Here is a 23,096-nt window from a genome sequence, read left to right as displayed (position 1 = left end):
TGGCTGACTGAACACCGTCTGCTGGCTCAGTCCAAAGAATGTGTGAATCTTGGTCTCGGGATGGTGAGTTGGGGCTCCATGTTGGTTGCAGAAATTACTTAAATAAATACACTAATAAACTTAAAAAGATGAATGTTACTACTATTCTAAAAAAAAAAAAAAAAAAGGCAGGACAAAGAACAGTTTTTACCCATTATGATTTATTCTCTACAATACTTCGTTAAAGAGTTCAATGATTTGCACTCAGAAATTATATAGCCAAGAGGCAACCAAGTGTAATACAAAGAATTGGTCTGAAGTCTTTGCACTGAAGGCCATACAAAGTCTCTTGCTTCAGGGAAGTTAAGAATCAAAATAAACAAGACGAACACATAGCTCCCTAGGCTCCAGAATCTCGATAGAAAAGAGCATCAACAGTTAGTGAAAGTGTAGGTGTTAACACATCATGGAAAACAGGTCTTGTGCAAATATTAAAATTAACACCCAGGACTTCTGTATAGATGATTTTTATTATAAACAATAAAATATATGTAATGTCTCAACTACAAACCTTTCATGTTGAAAGGGTCTCTAACATGAGTTGCTTTAATATTATGAAGCAAAAAAGTTTAAGAACCTCACAGTGGAAACAATCCAACACGGACAAATCCTAGTGATCAAAGACATTCTCTTAGTTAACATAAAACAAGGACGACTCATAATTACAGAGAGAATGTCCTAGCTGTGGGTATTATGAGACAAGCCAACTTTCCAGACCAAAAGGCACTCACAGCTAGGGGTAAAACGAACTCTGAACCAAACCGGCCAAGGTGGGCTGGTTCCTTCACAGCGGTTACCTACTGTTCAGCTTGAGCAGCCCGAAGACAAAATGAACACCAAGCAGAAAACATTCCCTTCTCTTTTACACCTGCCACTCACACCATATGTACTGGCCACCCTCACCACCGCTTTGGTCAAGCGCATGGAAGGTAGTTCAGTTCGAGTTCAGAGCCGTCATCTCCCCATGCAAAGCTGCCACATGGATGATCCAGACTTAGTATTTTTCCTGAGAGCCACCTGCCACACATCTTCATGAAGTGACTGTGACCGTACACTTCCAGACTGCTTCCTGACTAGGCCCCATTCAGGACAGACACTGACAGTGGCATTTCTTATGGGGCCAAATAGTTTTCCTTGGTCGACTCGTTGAGTCCCCCTGACAAGGCCAGAGGGACTCGAGCATCTCCACTGCTGGACTTGTATGGGAGCATGAGGGAATGTGCAGGGAGTAAGGCTTCTTCACTCCAAAACCACTGAGCCCACTTCAGTGTGGTGCTGGGCGTACCCAGCCCGATTCTTGTGCACTGATTTTTTCCCCATTTTGTGGGTTTTTAAGTTTTCTGTTCATTTTCATAAATGGCAGGTATCCTACCCCACCCTCAGTAAAACAAAATAAAAAACATACTATACACTGGGGAAGACAAATAGGGCAACATTTCCACAAGAAAAACAGGCTTGAAGAGCATGGCACTGTAGTAAATGCTTGCATGACCAGTCTCACTGAGCGTGCTCAGGGATGAAAGTTTAGCACCAATTTTTTTGCTTTTTTTAATCTTTAGAAATTCAACACAACTTTTAACATAGAACACTTGAACAGTAATGAGTGTAGCCCTATGTATCAATACTGTTGTACAAATTGGAGGTGGGTGGTTTAGTCCAGAGCTGACCACCCTGACATCAATCCATGGCACCTAAGAGTAACTATCGTCACGTTTGTTTGTAACAAAACATTTATTATTTTCAGCAGCAGGAAATCACGAAACAATCCCTTCATCTTCAAAAGCTTTTTTTCATTAACCTCGCAAGGGACAAGTGGCAGGATGCGAGAACGCAGCACAACAGTAAGGTGGGGTGGTGTGGCCTGACCTGGCCACCCCGCCGTCCGCCCGCTTCCCTTGCACGTTCTAGATCCTCGCGAACAGCAGAGGATGGTACCGAGCCAATCTGCTCACCCTCATCCATTTCTTCCAGGAAACAAGACAGCAATGCCTAGAATGGCATGTGTGTCATTTCTTGGATTATGTCCCTGCTCCCCCTCCCCCATTCCTGGCAGAAGAAAACTCAAAATTTCTTTTGATTTGGATATTTGCCCATTTTGGAAAGCCACACCATCACCACATAAACTTTAAAAATAAATTAAATCAAAACAATTGTGTTCACCGGATTGACACCCAATCCACTTCAAGAGTTCTCTGAGCATGTTGTTGAAAACCAGTGTATCACCCTCCGGGTCCTTTCTTCCAACTGGCCACCTCTTCCTGTGAATCCGTTCAGCAGTGCCTCTGTGACAATGTTTCCAAAGCATCTTCCAAGTCCCCAGCTTCAATGAACTCTGCCACCAAATGAGTGAAGAACAGGCAAGAGGGAGAAGAAACTTGCTGACAGCTATTTGGAATCAGCAACAATGGGGAAGGGATAAATATGCCACATGAAAGTTTGAATGACCTAGAATAAAATGAGCTATTTGGAACTTTACCATGGTGGGGTGAAGAGTCCCAGCATGTTAGGCAAGATAAAGATTCATCTTGTTAATTACACAGCTTTGTTCTAAAGTCCTGGAAAGGACTGAAACAGCAACAGTCTTCCCACTTCTACAGGCAAACTAGACAAGGAACTCCTCTGCTTAAAGGTCCCTCAGGATGTCTGCCTGAAAAGAAAACAGCGTGGAGACCCTGGATTCTTTCCTATGACAACGTGTCCTTCTAGAATCCCGACCCAAGTGCTTGTTTGAACACCTATGCCTTCTGAGAACCTAGATCCAGCTATAGGCACTGCTACCAGTAGAGGAGTGAGGTAGCCGGGTGGTAAGGAAGAGGTCTCTCCTTTCTCACTGCATGCAGCGATGATTTCGGGACCTCCCACGGGCATCCCAGTCCAGTCCTCAGCAGGCTACACCACAGAGCTTTGTTCAATACCAGGAGACTCGATGCAGGAAGAGTGCCAGAAAATCCAACTGAGAGTGGGATGAGAATTAAAACCTTCGAGGCTAATTGAGCAATGAGATCTGCAACGCCATCCAAAGGGCTTCCGATCTTGATGTGGGTCTCTGTCCAAGAGCCTTAGAGGACTCATGGTGCCCACGCTCAACCCTAACATGGCGTCCACTTATGAAGCATGGAGGTTGTGATCAACTCTTGGTACGCAATAAACTGGAAGTTTAAAAAAGGAATTTAAAACAACCTAAAAATGTTTCTTGTTGGTCTCCGTTGCCCAGACTGCCAGGGGAATACACCTACTTGATCTGGGGAGGCTGTAGGGGTGCGTGTGGGGTAAGCCTTCATGGACCACCAATTCCAGCTTCCACTGTGTGGCCAACACACAGGCGGCAAATCACCAGTGGCACCTGCATGCCAAGGGTCTTCTGAACCCACACGGTAATTCTCACTAGTCACGGAGGAGCCCCAATCCAACGGAACCCCATATTGAGGAAAGGCTGAGATAAGGCTTGGGCCCCTCAAGTTCTGTTTCATTCAGTATAACCCTGCCCCCCCCCTCAGTCAGCTGGAGGCAGACTTGGCAACGGAAGCTAGCATCATAAAATGGTGCAGTAATAGAAGTAACTGGACCAGGAAGAGGAGGCATCTGCTCCAATGATGTCATAGCCATTGGTGGCCACAGGGGGGTGGGACTGGTCATGCAGCCTTGTGTCAGGAGTAATGATTGTAGAGGGGCGGGGCATGAAGAGTGCCATTCTGGAAACAGTGTTGTCGAGAAGCAATATACTCTGCATAACTGATTGTCACCTTCTCACTTCGGTACCTGTATAAGGAAACAGGAAAGGGTATTAGGAACCTCAAACCCTTCATTTTGTAAAGTCACTCAGCAGAGAAAACCAAAAGCTTATTCCACATTTTGAAAGAATAAGATGGAAGACCAAGAGCAATCTTACTTACAGAAAATGAAAGACAGCACAAGAAAACAATGTTGTTATTACAAATGAACAAGATGAAAAAGCACAATCACAATTCACCCCTGAGAATGTATTTTCTGCACATCCCACCTTTAAACACTACATATGCTTATCGTCAGGCTGCTCTTAAGCAATCTGCTACTGGGGTCTGGATGAAGAATGTCAAGGTCAAATTACGCGGGTGGCAGATTGGAAGATGGCTATACCAATGCCCAGTGCAAACTGCATATCTACTGCATAAAATGTGATAAATTTGACAGAAATGCAACCTCAATTTGCAGAAAAGCAACAAACAAGTTACTGATAACTAAAAGGGGCACAGATACCTATTCTGGGTCAAATTCTGATGCAGCAGGTTAAAGGATCCTGGGGCTATATAGGACGGGTCTCAATTCCCAGATGAATATGCCATATCATATCACAGGGTCATCAGAACAGAGTTCATAGCACTTTGGCTTTGCTCTGGAAAGAGCCATGAGTCAGGATGCGAAGCATGGGGTGTTACAAACCTATGGAGCCTACTACAGACCACAGGAGCTGGGTGTGACAATCCTTACCCAGAGCCATCTCTTTCCCACTGTAATCACTCCTCCACTGCAAGGTGATTATTCCTGAATTTTGACAGGGAAATGGCTGTTCAAATAAATTATAATAATAATAATAATAATAATGCTTTGTATTTGAAGTTTTTCTTTTTTTTGGAATCCAAAGCATTTCAAAAACACTGGGTTATCTTCCAAATAGACCTGTGAGGTTAGTATATGATTTTCAGTATTTTACAGATGAAGGGGCCAACAGAGGCCCACAGAAGCCCACAGAAGCTAAACCTCTCAGTGTTTCCGATTTCAGTAGGGATGGCAAGAGAACCGACATCTACTGACCACCTACAATTATTGCCTGGCCCTGTGCTAGAAATTCTTCATACATTACCTTACCACATCTAATACAACCCCAAGGAATTATAATTCACTTCTTATATACAGCAAAGTCCCCCTCCCCCTCAAAGAGGCAGAGTAAGTAACCGGCTCAGGTCATGGCTAGGCAGCGGTGAACTGGGGTTCAGACTCCAAGTCCATGTGCATTCTATCACATGAGGCAACCTCCCCCAACAGGTGTGGCCTTTCTTGGAACCCTCTGTAAAAAGCACTGACTATCCTGTTAACACACCACCTGTATCCCCTGCCACCTGACTGCATGTGACTTCAACTGACCCTGGAACTCTACGCTGAGAGCCTTTGTTCCTGGCCTCAGTCTGCCCTCTTAGCCTCCCAACCATTGGGTCTGGCAAAGACACCCACCACCTGATCGTGGCCTAAACTCTGCTCCAGCTCTGCCATCACTTCAGCTGCAGAGATGCCCAAGACACTGGGGAGTCTTTGCTTCTGCTGCCACTGCTTCCTCCCAGCTTAAACCTGACCCACACTTCTTTAGGGACATTAGCAGAGAAAATCTTTTCTAACCCTTTCCATCACAAGTATCCTCCATCCATCCCCAACTAAATTAAAGTGACAAAGAAAACGAAACAGTGGGTTTACCTGGTGAGTTTGATCGTTTTTCTGAATTCACTGGTAATTGGAGCCTTAAAGCCACCTTTCCTGAGCAATGAGTCTATTGTCTGGATCTGATCCCAGTCTGAGAAGAGAGGCACAATGAGGTCAGTGCTTGATGACACAAGAGTAGGGCATGTTCTAACACGGCAAGAGAAGAGAAGCCGCCAAGTCTGCTACAGTCAAAGGGAGCCCTGGATACTGGCCCCACATCCCTAGAGCCCCATCTGCCTCACTGACAGTCCAAGTAGAACCTGAGATGTGAGATGATAAACCCAACACACACAACAGCTGTCCCTAGGCCCTCTGCTCTGTGTCTTTCCTGTCAGATGTGATCCCAGCATAATTACCTAGCAACAAACATAGTGTCAACTTAAGACCTGCCTGCTGGACTAGTGCTGGTAACTAAGACTGTTCTGTGGGAGGAGAGAATTCAAATTCTGTCACCTATACTCCTTTGTGTAGCTCTTCCTTTATTTAGATCATTTCTAGAAGTCCTGTTTTCTATTACAGAGAACTGATAGCAGGAGGGAAGCTATTCCTTCATGAAGGACAGGAAAATTTTTCACACATATATTATGTTGTTTCTGTACATTTTTAATAAAGTCAAATGTATCAAAATTGGAAACCAAAGAGAAACCCCTAAAATTACCCCCAATTTTTAAATTATGTCAACCAATTTTCAAACGGCACAAGTAATTTCATTATTTACCTATACTGTCACCACATCTCACTGTTAGGAAGTATTTATGGTGTGCCTCCTTATACAGAAATGTTAGACTTATGACCTTAAGGTAGCTAAAAGGCTTCCTTTTTATGCTACATCCACAATGCTTTTGAAAAAGTTTAAACACAACCATGATGTAAACCAATAAGGCAATCACTCTCCACATAATTAGTTCATCGATACACTGAAATGGCTATTTTTCTCTATTCCAGGTTCACATCCAACAAATACTGTTGTGTTTTACATATTATTTTCAAAAACAGACAAAAAAGAAGAAAGGGACAAAGAGAAGAGAGAAAGAAAAGTAAATTATGTTTAATACGTTTTTTAAAGTCTATTTATTTTGAGAGTAGGGAGAGGGGCAGAGAGGCAGACAGAATCTCAAGCAGGCTCCCTGCTATCAGCGCAGAGCCTGATACGGGGCTCGATCTCGCAAACCATGAGATCATGACCTGAGCGGAAATCAAGAGTTGGACATTTAACCAACTGAGCGACCCAGATGTCCCAAAAGAAAAATGAATTATGTATCACAGAACACAGAGGCAACATTGAAAGGTATTCTAAATATTCTTTTAAAGAGAAAACCTATCTAACCCACCTCCTACCTTTATTGTCTCATTATAAGAACTTACTAAGTTTTTGTTTTTTTTTTTTTAATTTTTTTTTTTTTCAACGTTTATTTATTTTTGGGACAGAGAGAGACAGAGCATGAACGGGGGAGGGGCAGAGAGAGAGGGAGACACAGAATCGGAAACAGGCTCCAGGCTCCGAGCCATCAGCCCAGAGCCCGATGCGGGGCTCGAACTCACGGACCGCGAGATCGTGACCTGGCTGAAGTCGGACGCTTAACCGATTGCACCACCCAGGCGCCCCTTGAACTTACTAAGTTTTGAAAGAGAGAGAGAGAGCAAGCGAGTGGAAGAGGGAAGATTATGTTTTCCCTTTATCTAGGTATAACATTGTTCAATAATTAATGACCAAAAGTTCAAAACCCAGTGATACAGGCAACTTCACTTTACAATGAGCTCCATAAAATCATCCAGTTGATTACTGGAATTCTGCTACAAATACTACTCATTTTGGGGGCCAAAAAACAAAATTTTTCACCAAGAAATGAAACTAGGGGGTGAGTAAGGGAAGTCTTAACCTCTCTTCTTTCTCAGCTCCTACATCTTTTTAAAAAATTATTTCTTATGAATTTTTAAAAAGTTTATTTATTTAGAGAGAGCGCATGCGTGGGCGTGCGCATGCACGCTCTCATGGAGGAGGGGCAGAGAGGGGGAGAGCCAAGTAGGCTCCACACCATCAGCAGAGTCCAACGCATGGTTCAAACTCACTAACTGTGAAACTGTGACCTGGGCCAAGACCAAGAGTCATGCTTAACCGACTGTGCCACAAAGGAAACCCTCAGCTCCTGCATCTTTTTGGGAGTTTATTTCTCATTCCCTAAGACTTGATAGATGGTAAGAGGAAGAAAGGCACTCATTTGTAGTTGCAGTTGGGCTGAAAGACAACACTCCACTTTCCTGCCTTTACATGGTAATTGTGTGAATAGTATCCTTCACTGAAATTCCATTTGTCCAACTCACCTTGTTCCTTAGCAACCTCAGGTAAGTATGTGGCTGTACGTTTGACGCCTTTTTCATTGATGAATTCAATTCGAATCCCATGGACCCCTACCTACAGAAAAAATAACCAATAAATGGCATTTACTTATTCTAATGGAACTGCAGTCATCCACACTTAATTGACATTGTCCCCTGACGAGCTCAATCCAGGTCTGAGAAAAGGAGAACCTGCTACTCTTCATGATTAACTCTTTCCTCAGGTATTGAAGCCGAAGTAACTTCAGCTTGAGGGAAGCTGTGAGTCTACCTGTAGCCACCCCTCCCGCGTATGAGGGTTGCAGAAATACATTCTTTCAGTAGCTCATCCAATAATCTTAAATATTCCACTTTTAATCTATTCCATTAAACATATCACAGGGTTTTGATTTAGGCTCATGACTCCTCACATATGGCTCCGAACAACAACTTTTTTACTCAAGGACTAGCCAAGAGGGATCTGAAATGCTCTCTTTTATCCCCAATATCAGTTTCTATTAGGAGTGGGAGAAGGATAGGGAAAAGAATGGACTGGGAAGACACAAGAAAAGAAAGACTTCACATTTCTTCCCTAATTCTAAGATCACAGCACCTTTCTTATCCCCTATATGGCCCCCAATTGCTTCTAAACTCAGCTTTTACATTCTTATACCCTCTCTCAATGAAGGAGATACATTACCATGTACTAACCCGAACCCAAATGCAACGAGAGATGCAGAGTTCCAAATGCGGCTGTTCTCACCTCCCAGTCCAGGTAATCACTGGCATCCTCAAAGTTAGTAAGGAGGGAGACAGAGCAGAAAAGTTTGGGCAGCTCCTCTCGGGTCAGGGGGGGGAATCGGCTGTCCTTAAGTGCACTGGAGGGGACAGAAAACAGAAGTGAGGCTGCTCTGGAGTTAGGAGCCAACATTATATGCCCAAATACTTATGAACCCTGAGCTATGCAGAGAATATTGATTACCCATCTGTACTAACGTGCTAAAAATAACATGATGCTATTAACTGTCTACACTTGAACTGATTAGTGACTCACCAGATTAAGGCCCCACAATTCCTGATTACCAAAAGAAGAACACTCAAACTTTTACCACTTAGAAGAAATAAAGTCAAGTAGTTCTTTTCAATTCTAGCCAATTTATCTGCACAGCTTACGTCTGGTGTCATTACCTGGTTAACGTGTATTCCCTGAGTCCTGAATGAAGATTCATGGCTGAGAAGGTCCCAATGCAGCCACGAAGCCGCTTGTCCCGCCCTGTCTTCCATGTCACAAAGAGCGGACTAAAAAAGCAAAACAAAAAACATTCTCCAGCCCCAAATCAGTTATGGATAAGAACAAAGCTTTGCTTTTGCCCTGTTCATTTTGGTTATTCCCCAAAAGGACTGTTTCCTGAACTGCAGCTACCTGAAGGACTCTGGCTTCCTGGGAACCATGCAGATGGAGACGGGAGGACACTACAGCACGGCAGCCTGAAGGGAGGCGCTCTCTGCCCTTCCTGTGCTCCTTGCCTATGGTTCAGTTCACTTTGACACGTTTGGGGTATTTTCCTTTTCCTCTGCCCAGGACTCAATTTCTTTTAATTTTCCATATCTTTCTCCTCTTAATTATTCTTAGAAGTGTCCATGTTTCCCAGTTACATCCTTCATGAAGACACAACCTGCATATGCCCTCTCCATTCCCCACGACCCCACACTGTTCTAATTATTTCTGCCCCTGGTCCTGCTCATAAATGTTTGGAAAAGAAAAACTATGTATCCTTAAGAAAGCTTGTTATTAGTGGAAGTTGCCACTTTCTGCTTTTAGGCCAAGTCCTGCTTTATCAGGCTACACTAGATTGATGGGAACAGATATTTTACTAACAGGTTACAGGGCTGTCTCTTCTTCCTGAGATTCTTCTCTATGTCTATGCCCTTAGTTCTTAGATTGAGCAAAATACTTCTAAAAGCAACTTAATTTTTTAAAGCTGTCTACTCTGATCACTGTTATGAAGCAGATCTGCCACCTATCTTTTTCCTCCAGTAAACACCTGAACAGCAGCAGCCGAAGTTCCTGTCCCAAAACCTACTCAAAACCCCTCAAAAATTCCACTGTCTGCAGGATGGAAAGATCAGCCCCTGAATACAACAGCCCATACCTTACAGCGCTGCAGCCACTACCCACTGTTCCAAATCTATGTCTGTCTCCTGCTAGGGACACATTTGATCCCACTAGGATCAAAGCTCAGAATCTCCACATGTTCAGTCAGGAATTTTCTGACCATGGTATCCCATGGCAATACTTCCCTAAAAAGTTAGAACATTTTCCTCTATACTTGCTCTCCTCTGACACAATCACACAGGTATAACCTCCCCTCTCTTTCTGCCCAGTGTGCCATACACACTATTTAGCTTTGTGTGTGTGATCTGCCAACTCAGTAAGTCTCCCAAGAGGGAGGATTTTTTCTTTATACCTCTCTACTCCCTGCCCAGCGGGGCTATGCATTGCCCCAATATGGCATTAACAGTTGAGGAATGAATCATCTTAGGTCAATGAATGCTCCAAAAGCATCTCTTCAGTGCTTTTAAATTTTTTTTTTTTTTTCAACGTTTATTTCTTTTTGGGACAGAGAGAGACAGAGCATGAACGGGGGAGGGGCAGAGAGAGAGGGAGACACAGAATCGGAAACAGGCTCCAGGCTCTGAGCCGTCAGCCCAGAGCCTGACGCGGGGCTCGAACTCACGGACCGCGAGATCGTGACCTGGCTGAAGTCGGACACTTAACCGACTGCGCCACCCAGGCGCCCCTCTTCAGTGCTTTTAAAGCCACCTCAGAGGGGCGTCTGGGTGGCTCAGTTGGCTGAGCATCTGACTTTGGCTCAGCTCATGATCTCACGGTTTGTGGGTTCAAGCCCCACGTGGGGCTCTGTGCTGACAGCTCAGAGCCTGGAGCCTGTTTCAGATTCTGTGTCTCCCTCTCTCTGCCCCTCCCCTGTTCATGCTCTGTCTCTCAAAAATAAATAAACATTAAGGCAAAAAAAAAAAAAGGGGAAAAAAACTAAAGCCACCTCAAACCTGCTTCCAATTCTGAGGAGGAAGAAAACACCAGCATGAAATTTCTTCACATTATACATATTCCCTTTTATTTTTATTTATTTTGAGAGAGAAAGAAGGTGTATGTGTGGGCACTAACAGGGGAGGGGTAGAGGGAGAGAGAATCCCAAGCAGGCTCCACACTGTCAACCCAGAGCCCGATGTGGGGCTCAAACTCATGAACCGTGGTATCGTGACCTGAGCTAAAATCCAGAGTCAGAACGCTTAACCAACCAAGCCACCCAGGTGCTCCTGCATATTCTTCATTTAAGTCATTGACACCTTGAGACAGCTTGGGACAAATAACAGAGTCTTGAACTGAAAACAGTAAAGCAGATTCTGACACTCTTGGCGGGGTACCAGCAGCCATGTGGGATTACCAACAAAGTGAGGGGACGTTCCTTAAGAGCATCACAGCTCCTAGTCTCCAGCCTGGCCCTCAGACACATCCAATTCACTTGAACTTCAACATCCAGGTCCACAATGATGTGATGGTGTGGCTTCCTACCCACTGCAATATGAACCAACAAACCAACAGAAGAACCAAGAACAGAAGAACCAAATCCTCCTGATTTCTAGAACATGACCTTAAAAACAAGCCTATACCTCCTCCAAGCATAATGTAGACCTCTTCCACTCCTGAATCCAGATACCGTTTTAGCTATGCCTGGACATTTCTCATCGTCCTAATCCTGTTACCCTCTGCCCAAATGATGCCAAAGCTTTGTATAAGTACAGGATCTCAAGAGAACAACCCAAGAAAGACGTCGTCACGCCTTTCTCACTGTCCCCTGTACCTGATTTACTCACTAGGGGTCATTGGTGAATCTAGGAAGTCGTGGCTGTGGGAAGCCATAGAGGTGACAGTAGAGGACATCAAAGCAGTAGCAGCACATCTCTGCAGTCACCACCAGGTTCTTGGTGGTGTTGGCAGTTCCATTTGGCCGGGGGAGAGGGCTCAGCGCTCCCGATGCGGGATTCATTCGTGTAATGGGAGAATTTCCAGGTCCTAGAGTTAAGTCCGACACATTTTCCCGACCACTGCTGCCATCCACATGCTGGTGGTTTTGAAGAGGTCCTGAACTAGAGCCGGGGACAGTTGTGGACTGGTTCCCGTGACTGTGCGTTCCACTTCCAGATAACTTGGGCTTCTTGACCCCACAACAGCCTGCTGCCAACTTGGGCTCGAGTGGAGGAACACAACGTCTTTTTCCCATCCTGATTCAGTGCTCGAGGTCTGGAATGCTGCAGAACCCTAACAACAAGAGAAAGGTTAAGCATTCATTCAAAAGATTAGTTAAAAGGAGAAAATAACCAAAAGACAGGGTCTACATGGAGAGGGTAAGAGTCATCAAATCCTCTTTCTCATCCAGGTCACCAGGTCACAAAAGGCTTCAGACCAACACAACTGGAAGACCCTGATCTCCAGGCCAGGAACTCCTAACCTTTTCCTAAAGAAGAACTATTTTTCACTTTCCATAAAGCTTATGATCATCACAGACAGAGGCAGGCAACTACAGCCCCTCTTGCCCAGGACTCCTAGGGGCAGAAGGATGGGATGGCAGCCATCATGAAGATGGATGAGGACATTTCAAGACTGCAAGACAGCACTGGACCTGTCAGATTCTTCATCATTGTCTTCTCTACCTTTTTAGAACTTCCAAATTAGCCCGCCCTACTTTTAAAGAGCCCCAGAAGGACTTTCATGCTTTTTCCTCATTGACCACATCCTTTCAGCATTTTACTCATCACTAACCTAAATCTATCTGTATGATTTTGGCCCTAGACCTTAGTGAATATGAAAGCTGCCATTCTGAGAAGAGCACGCCTTCCAACACAAGGCTCCCAACCCTCTGTCCTCACAGCTCTCGCTCTCCAATGCCTTGCTCATTTTCTTTGGTTCTCTGAACTCACTCCAATTTCTACACATCTCTTTATCCTTTTAAAACTCCAATTCAAAAAAAGCTACAACTTAGTAGGAACCTTTATTCACAGAAATGACCTAAGCTTCAGAGGCCTTTTGTGAGGTAGCCATTTCCTCCCTGTCACAGCAAGGCAGATGCAGGCAAAGCCACTCAGCCTAACAACATGTGGCAGTGGACAAGCGAGAAAATCAGAACATCCCATCTGATGATGTGAACAGAAGGAAGGAAGGGTTTTTTACTAAGTTTTTTTCTTAAACAGCCAGAGGCAAAAATGCATAGTTATAACACGACCAAGATCCTTTCTCTGACTCAACAGAATCAGGAAAACAGATCCTAATTCTTTTTTTAAAAAATGTTTATTTACCTATTTATTTTGTGTGAGAGTACTCATGTACGCAGAGGAGGGGCAGAGAGAGAGAGAGAGAGAGAGAGAGTGAGAGAGAATCCCAAACAGGCTCCACACTGCCAGTACAAAGCCTGACATAGGGCTTGATCCCACAAACTGTGAGATCATGACTTGAGCCAAAATCAAGAGTTGTACGCTTAACCAACTGAGTGACCCAGGTGCCCTAATCCTAGTTATTTCAATAGTGATGATATCAAAGTTTGTAAAATTCTGCTGCCTTGAGAAAAGCATACTTAAATTTTCCTGTGATTTGGATATATGCCTTTTTAGGCAATGCTCTATATAATACGGTATTTTGATTGTAAATTCTATAACCTTTTAAATCAAATTAGATACTTACATGCCCATTTGCAATGCCATTATTTTTACACAAACAAGTCGTCACTTTAGGCTGAGACACAAAAATTTCACAAGTATTATTTATGTTCTTGATATATGCTAATCCATAGCAAAATACAGATTTTTGTATTTAGGGCAATTCTTAGTGTGATGAAAGTTGTCTGTAGCTGAGGATAATAGCTTGTACACTTCAATGTCTCACTTGAAAACAGCTTCTTTTTGAGAAAGCCTTAGGTACTTGATACAATAAAAGCCCCAATGACAAGTTTGTTTCTGAACGTGGATGTCACTGTCTTGTTTAGACTGTTACAAGAGGGAGGGGTGCCTGGGTGGCTCAGTCAGTTGAGTGTCCAACCCTCAATTTCAGCTCAGGTCATGATGCCAGGGTCGTGGGTTCAAGCCCTACGTGAGGGTCTGCACTGAGCGTGGAGGCTGCTTGGGATTCTGTCTGTCTCTCCCACTGCCCCTCTCCCCAACTTATGCATGCACACTCTCTAATTAAAAACAAAAAACAAAAAACAGGGGCACCTGGGTGGCTCAGTCAGTTAAGCATCTGACTTTTGATTTCGGCTCAGGTCATGATCTCATGGTTCATGAGTTCAAGCCTCATGTCAGGCTCTGCCCTAAGAGGGAGCCTGCTTGGGATTCTCCTTCTCTCTATGACCCTCCCCTGATCCTGGTCCCGGTCTCAAAATAAATAAACATTAAAAAAATTTAAAAACAAAAAGAGAACATTTTTCTTAAAAATAGTGCGTCCAGAGCCAAATGGCCTGGGTTCAAATTCAGATTCCTCCAGGATCAACGTCCCCATGACTCAGTTTCTTCAGTATGGGAACAACAATAATACTTGCCTCATGGGGTTTTACGAGAATTAAATGAGCTTAATACGAATAAAGTACTTGAAACAGTGCCTGCCATGTACTAGGTGATAATACATTTAGCTGCTCTTATCACTTTGGGTTTTTGTTCAACTGCCCCATTAGGATGGAAATTCCCAGAGGGCCAGGACTGCTAGGCACTCAGCACTTAGAGGAGTGCTTACTCTGAACAGGTGCTCTTTAAACAGGATTTCATTAAATACTCAAAACCTCAAATCCTCAGCAAGGTAGGCAACGTAACCATCATTTTACAGATGAGGAACCTCAGGCTTAATAAGCAAGATAACTTGCCCAAAGCCAGATAGCATGCTGCTAAGTGGCAGAGTTAGGATTTGGACCACAGTCTATCTGTCAGACTCCAAGGCCTGGGTCCTTCCACCAGCCACAAAGAAGAATGACGCCTGCCAATAATATCCACTGGATTCAGTCATTTCTTAAGGGTATGATTAAAAGGGGCGCCTGGGTGGCGCAGTCGGTTAAGCGTCCGACTTCAGCCAGGTCACGATCTCGCGGTCCGTGAGTTCGAGCCCCACGTCGGGCTCTGGGCTGATGGCTCAGAGCCTGGAGCCTGTTTCCAATTCTGTGTCTCCCTCTCTCTCTGCCCCTCCCCCGTTCATGCTCTGTCTCTCTCTGTCCCCAAAATAAATAAAAACGTTGAAAAAAAAAAAAAGGGTATGATTAAAAAAGACAAGTTACATTCAAGGGTATACTAAAAACAAACCTAATACTTCACAGAATCTTGCCAACAAAAATGGAACAGGAGAGGCACCGGGCTGGCTCGGTTGGAAGTGCATGTGACTCGATCTCAGGGCTATGGGTCCAAGCCCCACATTGGGAACAGAAATTACTAAAAATAAATAAATAAAACTCAATGAAATAAAAATAAAAATGGAGCAGGAAAAAAACCAACCTAAGCTGAAAGCCAAGATCTCAAGCCATGACCCTGAAAATTACCAGTGCCCCTGTCACTGTCATTTGATTCCACAGTAGATGTCACTGGCCTCTTGCCTTTCTATCTTGTGTATCACTGTGGGCTGGGGGCTAAGACACATGTTGAATGAAGCAGCAGAACTACCTCTAAAGAGCTGAAGCTCTAACAGGGTGTCCGGAAAGCCCCAAAGTTCAAAGCAGCAAAGAGAAGGGATGAAACACAAAAGTCAAAAAAAGGTACGTTTCCTCATTCTCACTGCACCAAAGCACACCTGAAGAAAGAGTGAAATGTCATGACATGGTGGCAACTCAGGTGTTCCTTAGCAGGTGTTATCTGCTACCTGACTGGTGAAACACCCCACAATGGAGTGACAGAAAGGATTTTCAAACCAGGCCAAGGCAGGCAGGTGAACTCAAGCCTAGGAAGATTCTGCCTCTGTGCCACCATGTACAAGCACTGCTCTGTCATGGAGCACGATCACAACCGATACCAAGTGATTACATTCAACAACTCCCCACACCTAAACTATGATCTGAAATCAATAGAACCAACCCAAATCTTGTGGCTCCTTAGGCCCAAGCATTTCTCTGGATGCCACTAAGGAAACAATTCAATCGATATTCTCAATTAGTGACCAAAGGCGGAGTTAGATTTTTTGCATCAAAAATACATGAGAAGGTATTTCTTCAAAAATTTGTTCTATAAATTTCAATCTATAAAAAATTTCAAACATAAAGTAGGATAGTGTAATGAACCAAATAACCAGCTTTAGTAATTTTTTACATATGGCTAATCTTATTTCATCTATAGTCTACCTACTCACTCTATCTCCCCTCCTACTGAATCATTACAAAGACATGTTTTTAAGGGGGCCAATATTTTACATATTCTGTCAGCATAAGGCAAATAACAAGTGAATTACAGGTAAAGAATGTAAAGTAAACCAAAGTGCTGGGAGTGAATACATATTTACAACATCAACCCTATTTATCAATTTCATCAAAACTTTTTTTTTTTTTTACATTTATTCATTTTTGAGAGACAGAGAGAGACAGCGCACACGTGGGGTAGGGGCAGAGAGAGGGAGACACAGAATCTGAAGCAGTCTCCAGGCTCTGAGGCATCAGCAAAGAGCCTGACACGGGGCTTGAACTCACAAACCGCAAGATCACGACCTGAGCCGAAGTTGGATGCCCAACAGACTGAGCCATCCAGCATCCAGGCACCCTTCATCAAAACTTTTTCTATGAGACTTTTTTTTTTTTAAGATTTAATTTTGTGAGAGAGAGAGAGAGAGAGAGAGATAGCACACAAGCGGCGGAGGGCAGAGAGAGACAGAGACACACAATCTGAAGCAGGCTCCAGGCTGAGCTGCCAGCACAGAGCCTGACGCAGGGCTCAAACCCACAAACCGTAAGATCATGACCTGAACCGAAGTCTGACGACCAACCAACTGAGCCACCCAGGCGCCCCTCTTTGGGATGCTTTTAATCCTACTCTAATAAAGTGGGCCATCTCACCACAACTAAGCAGTCTCAGACTCCACTCTCAGGACTGTCCTCCAATGACCAAAGAGTCACTCATTTCCCCAATAGTTTGGCTCCGTAGAGTACAGCCTAAGAGATCTCAGAACAGCATTTCAATACAACAGACTAACCAGCTAAAACCAAATACCCCTAATGGCATACTCTATCTTTTCTAAAACCGCGTGTGCATTTGTTCTTAACCTTTCCCAAATCTCATGAAAACTACCAATGATGGTACTTTGAGCAGAAACATTCTTGAATGGATACTATGAAGTTGGTTCATTTGAAATAACTGGAATTGAGTGTAAAAAGTTGCTCTGGGCTGGGTGGCTTACAATGCTCCCAAAATCCAGTCAGCACTGGGCTCATCAACCACCTTTGTATACACATACATCACAGAGACGGTTCCACGCCTTCAGCTGGTTACTCTTTCAAAGCTAAACTGAAGGGCCAGTGACTTAATTAAAAAAAATTTTTTTTATTTTGAAGACAGTGTTAGCAGGGGAGGGCAGAGAGAGAGGGAGACAGAGAACCCCAAGCAGGCTCCATGAGGCCAGCGAGAACTCATGAAACTGTAAGATCACGACCTGAGCTGTAATCAAGAGTTGGATGCTCAACCCACTGAGCCACCCAGGTGCCCCCGAAGGGCCACTTAAAAAGCCAGCAGCGCAGATCTCATTTTCCTACTGCCTGTCCATTTTAGAACAGTCAACGAGAATGAACAAGTTAAAACTGGATTTCCACCAGATGGAGACAATAACTATACTTCCACAAAAAGCTGGAAAAGTGAACAAGAATCATGGTTTTACCTCTTCTTTCAAGATCTCCTAACCTAACAAGCATCAAATACACTGAAGTATGTTTGTTGCTGAAAAAGTCACCACGCCCTCCCTGACACACAACCCTCAAAGGATCTGCTGTCATTAGGTTCCACAATAAAAGCTGGATGGTAGCTCTTCCTCCCTCTGGGGAAGCGGAGCAGTGCTTTGCTGCTCTGGGCTGGGGAGCTTACGCTTCTGTCCCAGCCAGCACTGAGCTCGTCATTGCCTTCCGTCTCAGAGGCTGCGGCATTTGTGTTTTCTTTCACGGCACCTAACACAGTCCCTGCATATAGTATACACACCAACAGTCTTACCTACAAATCTGGTAATTTCACTGAAGTTCATCTTTTCTTTTTAAGCAGGCTTCACGCCCAGTGCGGAGCCCAACACGGGGCTCACAACCCCGAGATTAAGACCTGAGCTGATATCAAGAGTCAAATGCTCAACTGAATGAGCCACCCAAAGTTTGTCTTTTTTATAAAAAGAATGCTTATGGCACAAACTAATCTTTAGATCCTTGGTTCCACCATGAGGTGTTGACTGTGGAGTGCGTCAGAAGCTGAAGGCAGCTGAATTACAAATCTTATCAACAATGTCAACTCTATTCAGCCCAAACCAAGGAATGGTTTAATTCACAGCTAAATGGATAGCCAATGTGTCCAATTCATTCCACAAATTAGATCAAATATCTCTTAAATTAACTTCTTGGTTTGATTTATGCTTGTAGCGGTTTTCTTTGCTAAAACACAACAGTCACTGGTTAGTCCTGGACTTAGCCTTGGGAGGTATTTAGTTTTAAGATGATTCAAGGCTTTCCTTTAACAGGCCATACCTAGCTTCTGAACTGTACCTGAGAAATTTTTTTTTTTGTTTTTAAATGACGAGGTGCTTTAAGAGCTACCCACTGGAACATTATTTGCTTGAAAAACAATTTATCATTTCAGGAGTAAATACAAATGATGTCTCATAAACTGCTGATGTCTATTTATTTATATATTTTTGCATTTTATTTATTTTAGACAAAGCGCAAGCAGGGGGAGAAGGGCAGAGGATGGACTGATTGATTGAGACAGAGAAAGAGAGAAAGAATCATCTCAAGCAGGCTCCCCACTCAGCACAGAGCCCAATGTGGGACTGGATCCCACAACCCTGGGATCATGACCAAAGACAAAATCAAGAGTTGGATGCTCAACTGACTGAGCCACCCAGATGCCCCAAACTTCTGATGTTTATAAAGGTGTAGAGACCACTATGGAGAGGAAGATGTGAAGATACCCTGACTGATCTGGCTGGCGGACAGCATAGCCCTCCTCCCTTCCAAGGCTCCTTAAGTTCACTGACATCTTCACAGAGCAGCTCCAAACATCAGAGGGCAGAGCCTAGGCTTTGGGATTACAGTCTAGGTTCAAATTCTAACTCAGACTTGTCACGTACTGGCTATGCAAACTCAGGGAGGTTGTCACAGGTCTGTGGACTTAGGTTCCTGATACCACAGAAGGTTATTTGTGACCATTCAATAACTAACACGTGAAAAGCATCTAACATCCTTTGGCACATTAACTATTATTTATTCAAGTGTCTGCTATGATTAATACTACCACTACCTAATGTAAGTAGGGTATGTTATAAAAATAACATAGCTTAGAATTCTTACAATTTCTAGGAAAATAAATGCCCTCATAATAAAATTCTATTAAGAACTACCTTGTAGTCAAAAAAGATCTTATTATTAACATGAAATTATTACTTTAATGACCTTGATGCTCTTCCTCTTTGGAGAGCAATGGCTTCCAATAAATCATCCACTGTTCTGTTCACAGTGAGGTGCCAAAAAATATAAAGTATGAATACTGGGCTGTTTGAGAGTTGTACATAGTTCTATTCCAGCAGAGTCCTCTTTTAAGCTTACAGATATACACTGCAAGGAGATGAAACTTGCTAAATATGCTATTATTGTAAAAGTCTTGATATATATTGAGTACTAATGGAAATACCGCGTCAAAGTAGTTAGATTTTGAACAAAAACCAAGTTAAAATATCTAGAAAAGCCTGGGGAAAAAAAATCTGGATTCACCTTTTGAAGACAAGCCTCAAAACAGCTTACTGGGGAGCATGACCTTATAACAAAGAAAGCAGATCTGGGAGATAGGAAAGAGGCAAAGAAAAAAGGAGTGCCTGCTTTTTGTTGTTGTTATTATGTAGTGTCCCAATGTCTGTTCAAATCAAGCTTTATACAGAAAGGAATGGGTTGTTGTTTCCTTTGTGACACAGAGAGTTGAACTGAAATTCAATTTAATAATTATGTGGTATGAGTAGGGAAATGGCACCTGAACTGTAATTCTGGCCTACTTATGTAACTATTCCAAGAAACAGTCAGATGAAAAACCCACAAACATTCTGGTAATCATTTCAAATAATCACTTCTATATTTTTGAAACCTCAACATACACACGTACACATATCCAAACACTTGCTGTGTGAAAATTTTCCATGCAAAATACAGATCTACCCATAAAATTTAAATTAAAAATTTTTTAATTTACAGATTTACAAAAATGCACAGGGCTATAGATTTTCATTTCAACGTAGCTTAAAAAAAACCCACAGGGGTCAAAAGTTTTGTTTTTAGTTCCCCTTCCTTTACTATGTGATCTGTGGCAAAGTGCCACATCCTTCTGGGCCTTGGTTCTTTCATTTATAAAATGAAAATATTTGTCCTTTGCCTCCCTTACGGAGGGATTATGAGGCTCCAATAAGATGTGAAGAACTGTGAAAAACGCTATCTTACAAGTGTATGCATACAATTAATACACTCAAGGGGACACAGCAGTAATAAAAATTTTTCCAGAAAACAGTATCACCATAGCAGATTTAGGGCAAAATGTTCCAAAACTCTCTGAAGATTATAACTGTATAGAAGAGACCCAATAATTGACCTTGATCAGGAACTGCATTAACCTCTGAGTGTTGATCTTTGGTTGTTTTAAAAAAATGAGTAATTTGGGAAGGGGTGGGAGCTAGACTTACGTACTAAAAACATAAAGGATAAGTGTACTACTACTATACCACCATCTAGGTCACTCTAATGGGATTATGGAAAACAAGTTCATCTTTACACATTTATTTTAAGAGGACAAGTGGAAGGAACTCCATCAACATTAGGACCCCCTCAAGGAAGCAGAAAAATACCAGTGAAAAAGTCTACACCCTAATGTCCTAGCACAGGGCTAAAACCAATTAACAGCAACAAATTCTAAATATTCTAAGTATGTCCAAGGTAATAAATACTCACTGAAAGCAGACAGTTTCTATTGCCAGGGGTACAGCTATAACAGAGGAGGGGAGCTATTTTGTCTCTGAAATGAATTTTCTTCCTTCCGATTCCATTCCTTCTTCCTGTACCTAAGACAGAAATTCAGGGGTAGTGAATGAACAAAATCAAGTCAGTCCAGAGGTGAGATAAAGCTTGTGAAAAATTACAACTCCTAGAGCAATTTCTAGAAAACAAAAACAAAAAAAGAAAACAACAGCTAGGGAACAGGCTCTCCCTACTTCAAAACATTTCAAAATCTAAATATAAGGCAGCAATGGCAGTCCCATGCACTGAATCACCTCATCCTTGGCGTCATCACCAAGAAGGGAGGACAGTGAGGATCAAAGGTTTTATTGAACCTGAACATGAGACACACATTAAAACTTCCTCCACCACTTATTTAGATCAAAACTTGCTCTCAGGCCAAGATATACCATTTCAAGGCTCTCCACTGGTTTCAGAATACAAGCATAGTCCCAAATTCTCTGCAAAGATGGTGTTGAAGAAATTACTGGACAGTATGCCAAGGTCCTGAGGACAGGCCATCTTGTCATCCCAGGTGGAGATGATAATTGTTGGTAAGAGTCATCCATCCTTACTATTAGTCTTGCACAAATCTCTTCACAATCCTTTAACAACTCTCCCCGCCCCCCCACCCCCCCTGTACAAAATTAAGCTATTCCCAAAGATGTAAACAGGAGACTCCAAGCCCCACCCACACTATCCAAGGAGAGGGCAGTGAAAGAGGATAGGCCCAGAGGGATAAGGGTAAGGGAGTGTGGCAAAGTGAGGAGTTCAGATCAGGACAGGGGAGGGAGGAGGACAAGGAATGAAGGGCAAAACCCACAGCTTGGGAAGGAGAGAGAAGCTTAAAACCCAAAGAGTGTAAGGTGGAGGGATAATGGAAATGGGGGCTACGGGTGGATAAGGAAGCAGGGAGTGAGGGTGGGGCTGGGAAAAAAGAGAAGAGGGAGAAGAGGAACAGGAGAGAGCGTGCGCGTGAAAAGAGTTAGGCAAGAAAAGGACGAGAAAGAGTGGGGAAAAGAGAGGCCGGAGCGGGGAGGGGCACAGCAGGCAGAGAGAAAGGTGAAAGGTAAGAAAAAAAGGGGGTGGGAAGGGAGAGTACGGGGCGCTGGGGGTTGTTGGGGAGATGCCGGGGCGACGGGTAGGACAGCGAGGGCCGAGCCGCGGGGGTGGAATCCAGACGCCGGGCGGGGGAGGGGGCGGCGGGACAGTGGGTGGGGGCCGCCAGGCGGCGCCGGAGACCACCAAACTTTACACAGACCCGAGACTGTTTCCTGGAGGGAGTGCAGAAAGGAGCTGGAGTCTCGCCTCGCCTCGCCTCGCCTCGCCTCACCTCGCGGCCCAGGGCAGGGGCGGCCGCCCACCCCTCACCAGCATTGCCTCCCGACCCCCCTGCCCCCGGCCCGGACACGAGGCCCGCAGGCCCCGCCTGCCCGCCCACTTACCCCGCCGCCAGGGAGCCCCTCCCCCACGCTGCCCCGGGACCCTGGCCCCTGACCCCGGGGACCCCGTCCCGGGCCCCTCCACTCGCCTCCGGGTAAGGAGGCCCGGCGGGCAGGGCGACTGAGGCCCGAGGGAGGCCGGGCCCAGCGGGGAAGGAGGAGGAGGAGGGCGCGGCGCAGCCCGAGTTTCCCACCTTTTCTCCTGGCCCAGACGCAGCCGGGGTGGACGGGACCTCTCGCGCTCTACCTTCTCCTCCTGCTTCATGGAGCCATGCGCCTGGGTGGGGGCTCCCGAGAGAAGCGGGCCCGCGGGCGGGCCGGACGCGCGGCGCGGACGGGGCGGGGCGAAGAAGGCCGGCGGGCGGGCGGAGGAGGAAGCGGCGGGGCGGCGGTGGCGGCAGGGAAGAACTGCTAGAGGTATTCCCCGGGCAGCTGGAGGACTGAGTCGAGCCGGGACCCGAGTCCTCCAGTATCCCAGCAGCCACCGGAGGCAGTGAGGTAATGGAGGAAGAATGTAGGGAGTCCTCCAGTGGACCACACGCCCTCTAGCGAGCCGCGAAAACCATAGAGATCAGGGAGCCGCCAGAGCACCGCCCCG

At 44.5% G+C, this 23,096-nt stretch overlaps 1 protein-coding gene across 3 annotated transcripts; it reads right to left on the bottom strand.

The window, feature by feature from the left end:
* Positions 1-181: 181 nt before the first annotated feature.
* AMMECR1L (AMMECR1 like) lies at positions 182-23,096 on the bottom strand. Of its 3 annotated transcripts, none has more exons than XM_045479365.1 (8): positions 22,693-23,096; positions 21,012-21,121; positions 11,704-12,148; positions 8,995-9,105; positions 8,570-8,684; positions 7,813-7,903; positions 5,485-5,581; positions 182-3,798 (listed from the first exon to the last, which is right to left on the bottom strand). In XM_045479365.1, exons 3-8 carry the CDS (start codon positions 12,108-12,110, stop codon positions 3,687-3,689), a joined length of 933 nt encoding a protein of 310 aa, XP_045335321.1. In that variant the 5' UTR covers positions 12,111-12,148; positions 21,012-21,121; positions 22,693-23,096; the 3' UTR covers positions 182-3,686. The 3 variants fall into 3 exon arrangements, with proteins under 3 accessions (XP_045335321.1, XP_045335322.1, XP_045335324.1); XM_045479366.1 differs by lacking the exon at positions 22,693-23,096 and adding an exon at positions 21,467-21,626; XM_045479368.1 differs by lacking the exons at positions 21,012-21,121; positions 22,693-23,096 and adding an exon at positions 15,163-15,180.

This window comes from Leopardus geoffroyi, chromosome C1 (genome assembly GCF_018350155.1).
Source record: "Leopardus geoffroyi isolate Oge1 chromosome C1, O.geoffroyi_Oge1_pat1.0, whole genome shotgun sequence".
In the NCBI taxonomy this organism is placed as follows: domain Eukaryota; kingdom Metazoa; phylum Chordata; class Mammalia; order Carnivora; family Felidae; genus Leopardus; species Leopardus geoffroyi.
Note: the sequence above shows the minus strand (reverse complement) of the source record. Positions and strands in the feature narration are given on the sequence as shown.

What these genes read in the sequence shown, in the direction of transcription:
- AMMECR1L (XM_045479365.1), bottom strand. Translation starts at nt 12,110, where the DNA reads ATGGGAAAAAGACGTTGTGTTCCTCCACTCGAGCCCAAGTTGGCAGCA. An exon ending in AGATTCACCAATGACCCCTA is followed by an intron (nt 9,106 to 11,703) that starts GTGAGTAAATCA and finishes TTGCTTTTTTAG; the next exon opens with TCCGCTCTTTGTGACATGGA. An exon ending in AGGGAATACACGTTAACCAG is followed by an intron (nt 8,685 to 8,994) that starts GTAATGACACCA and finishes TGTCCCCTCCAG; the next exon opens with TGCACTTAAGGACAGCCGAT.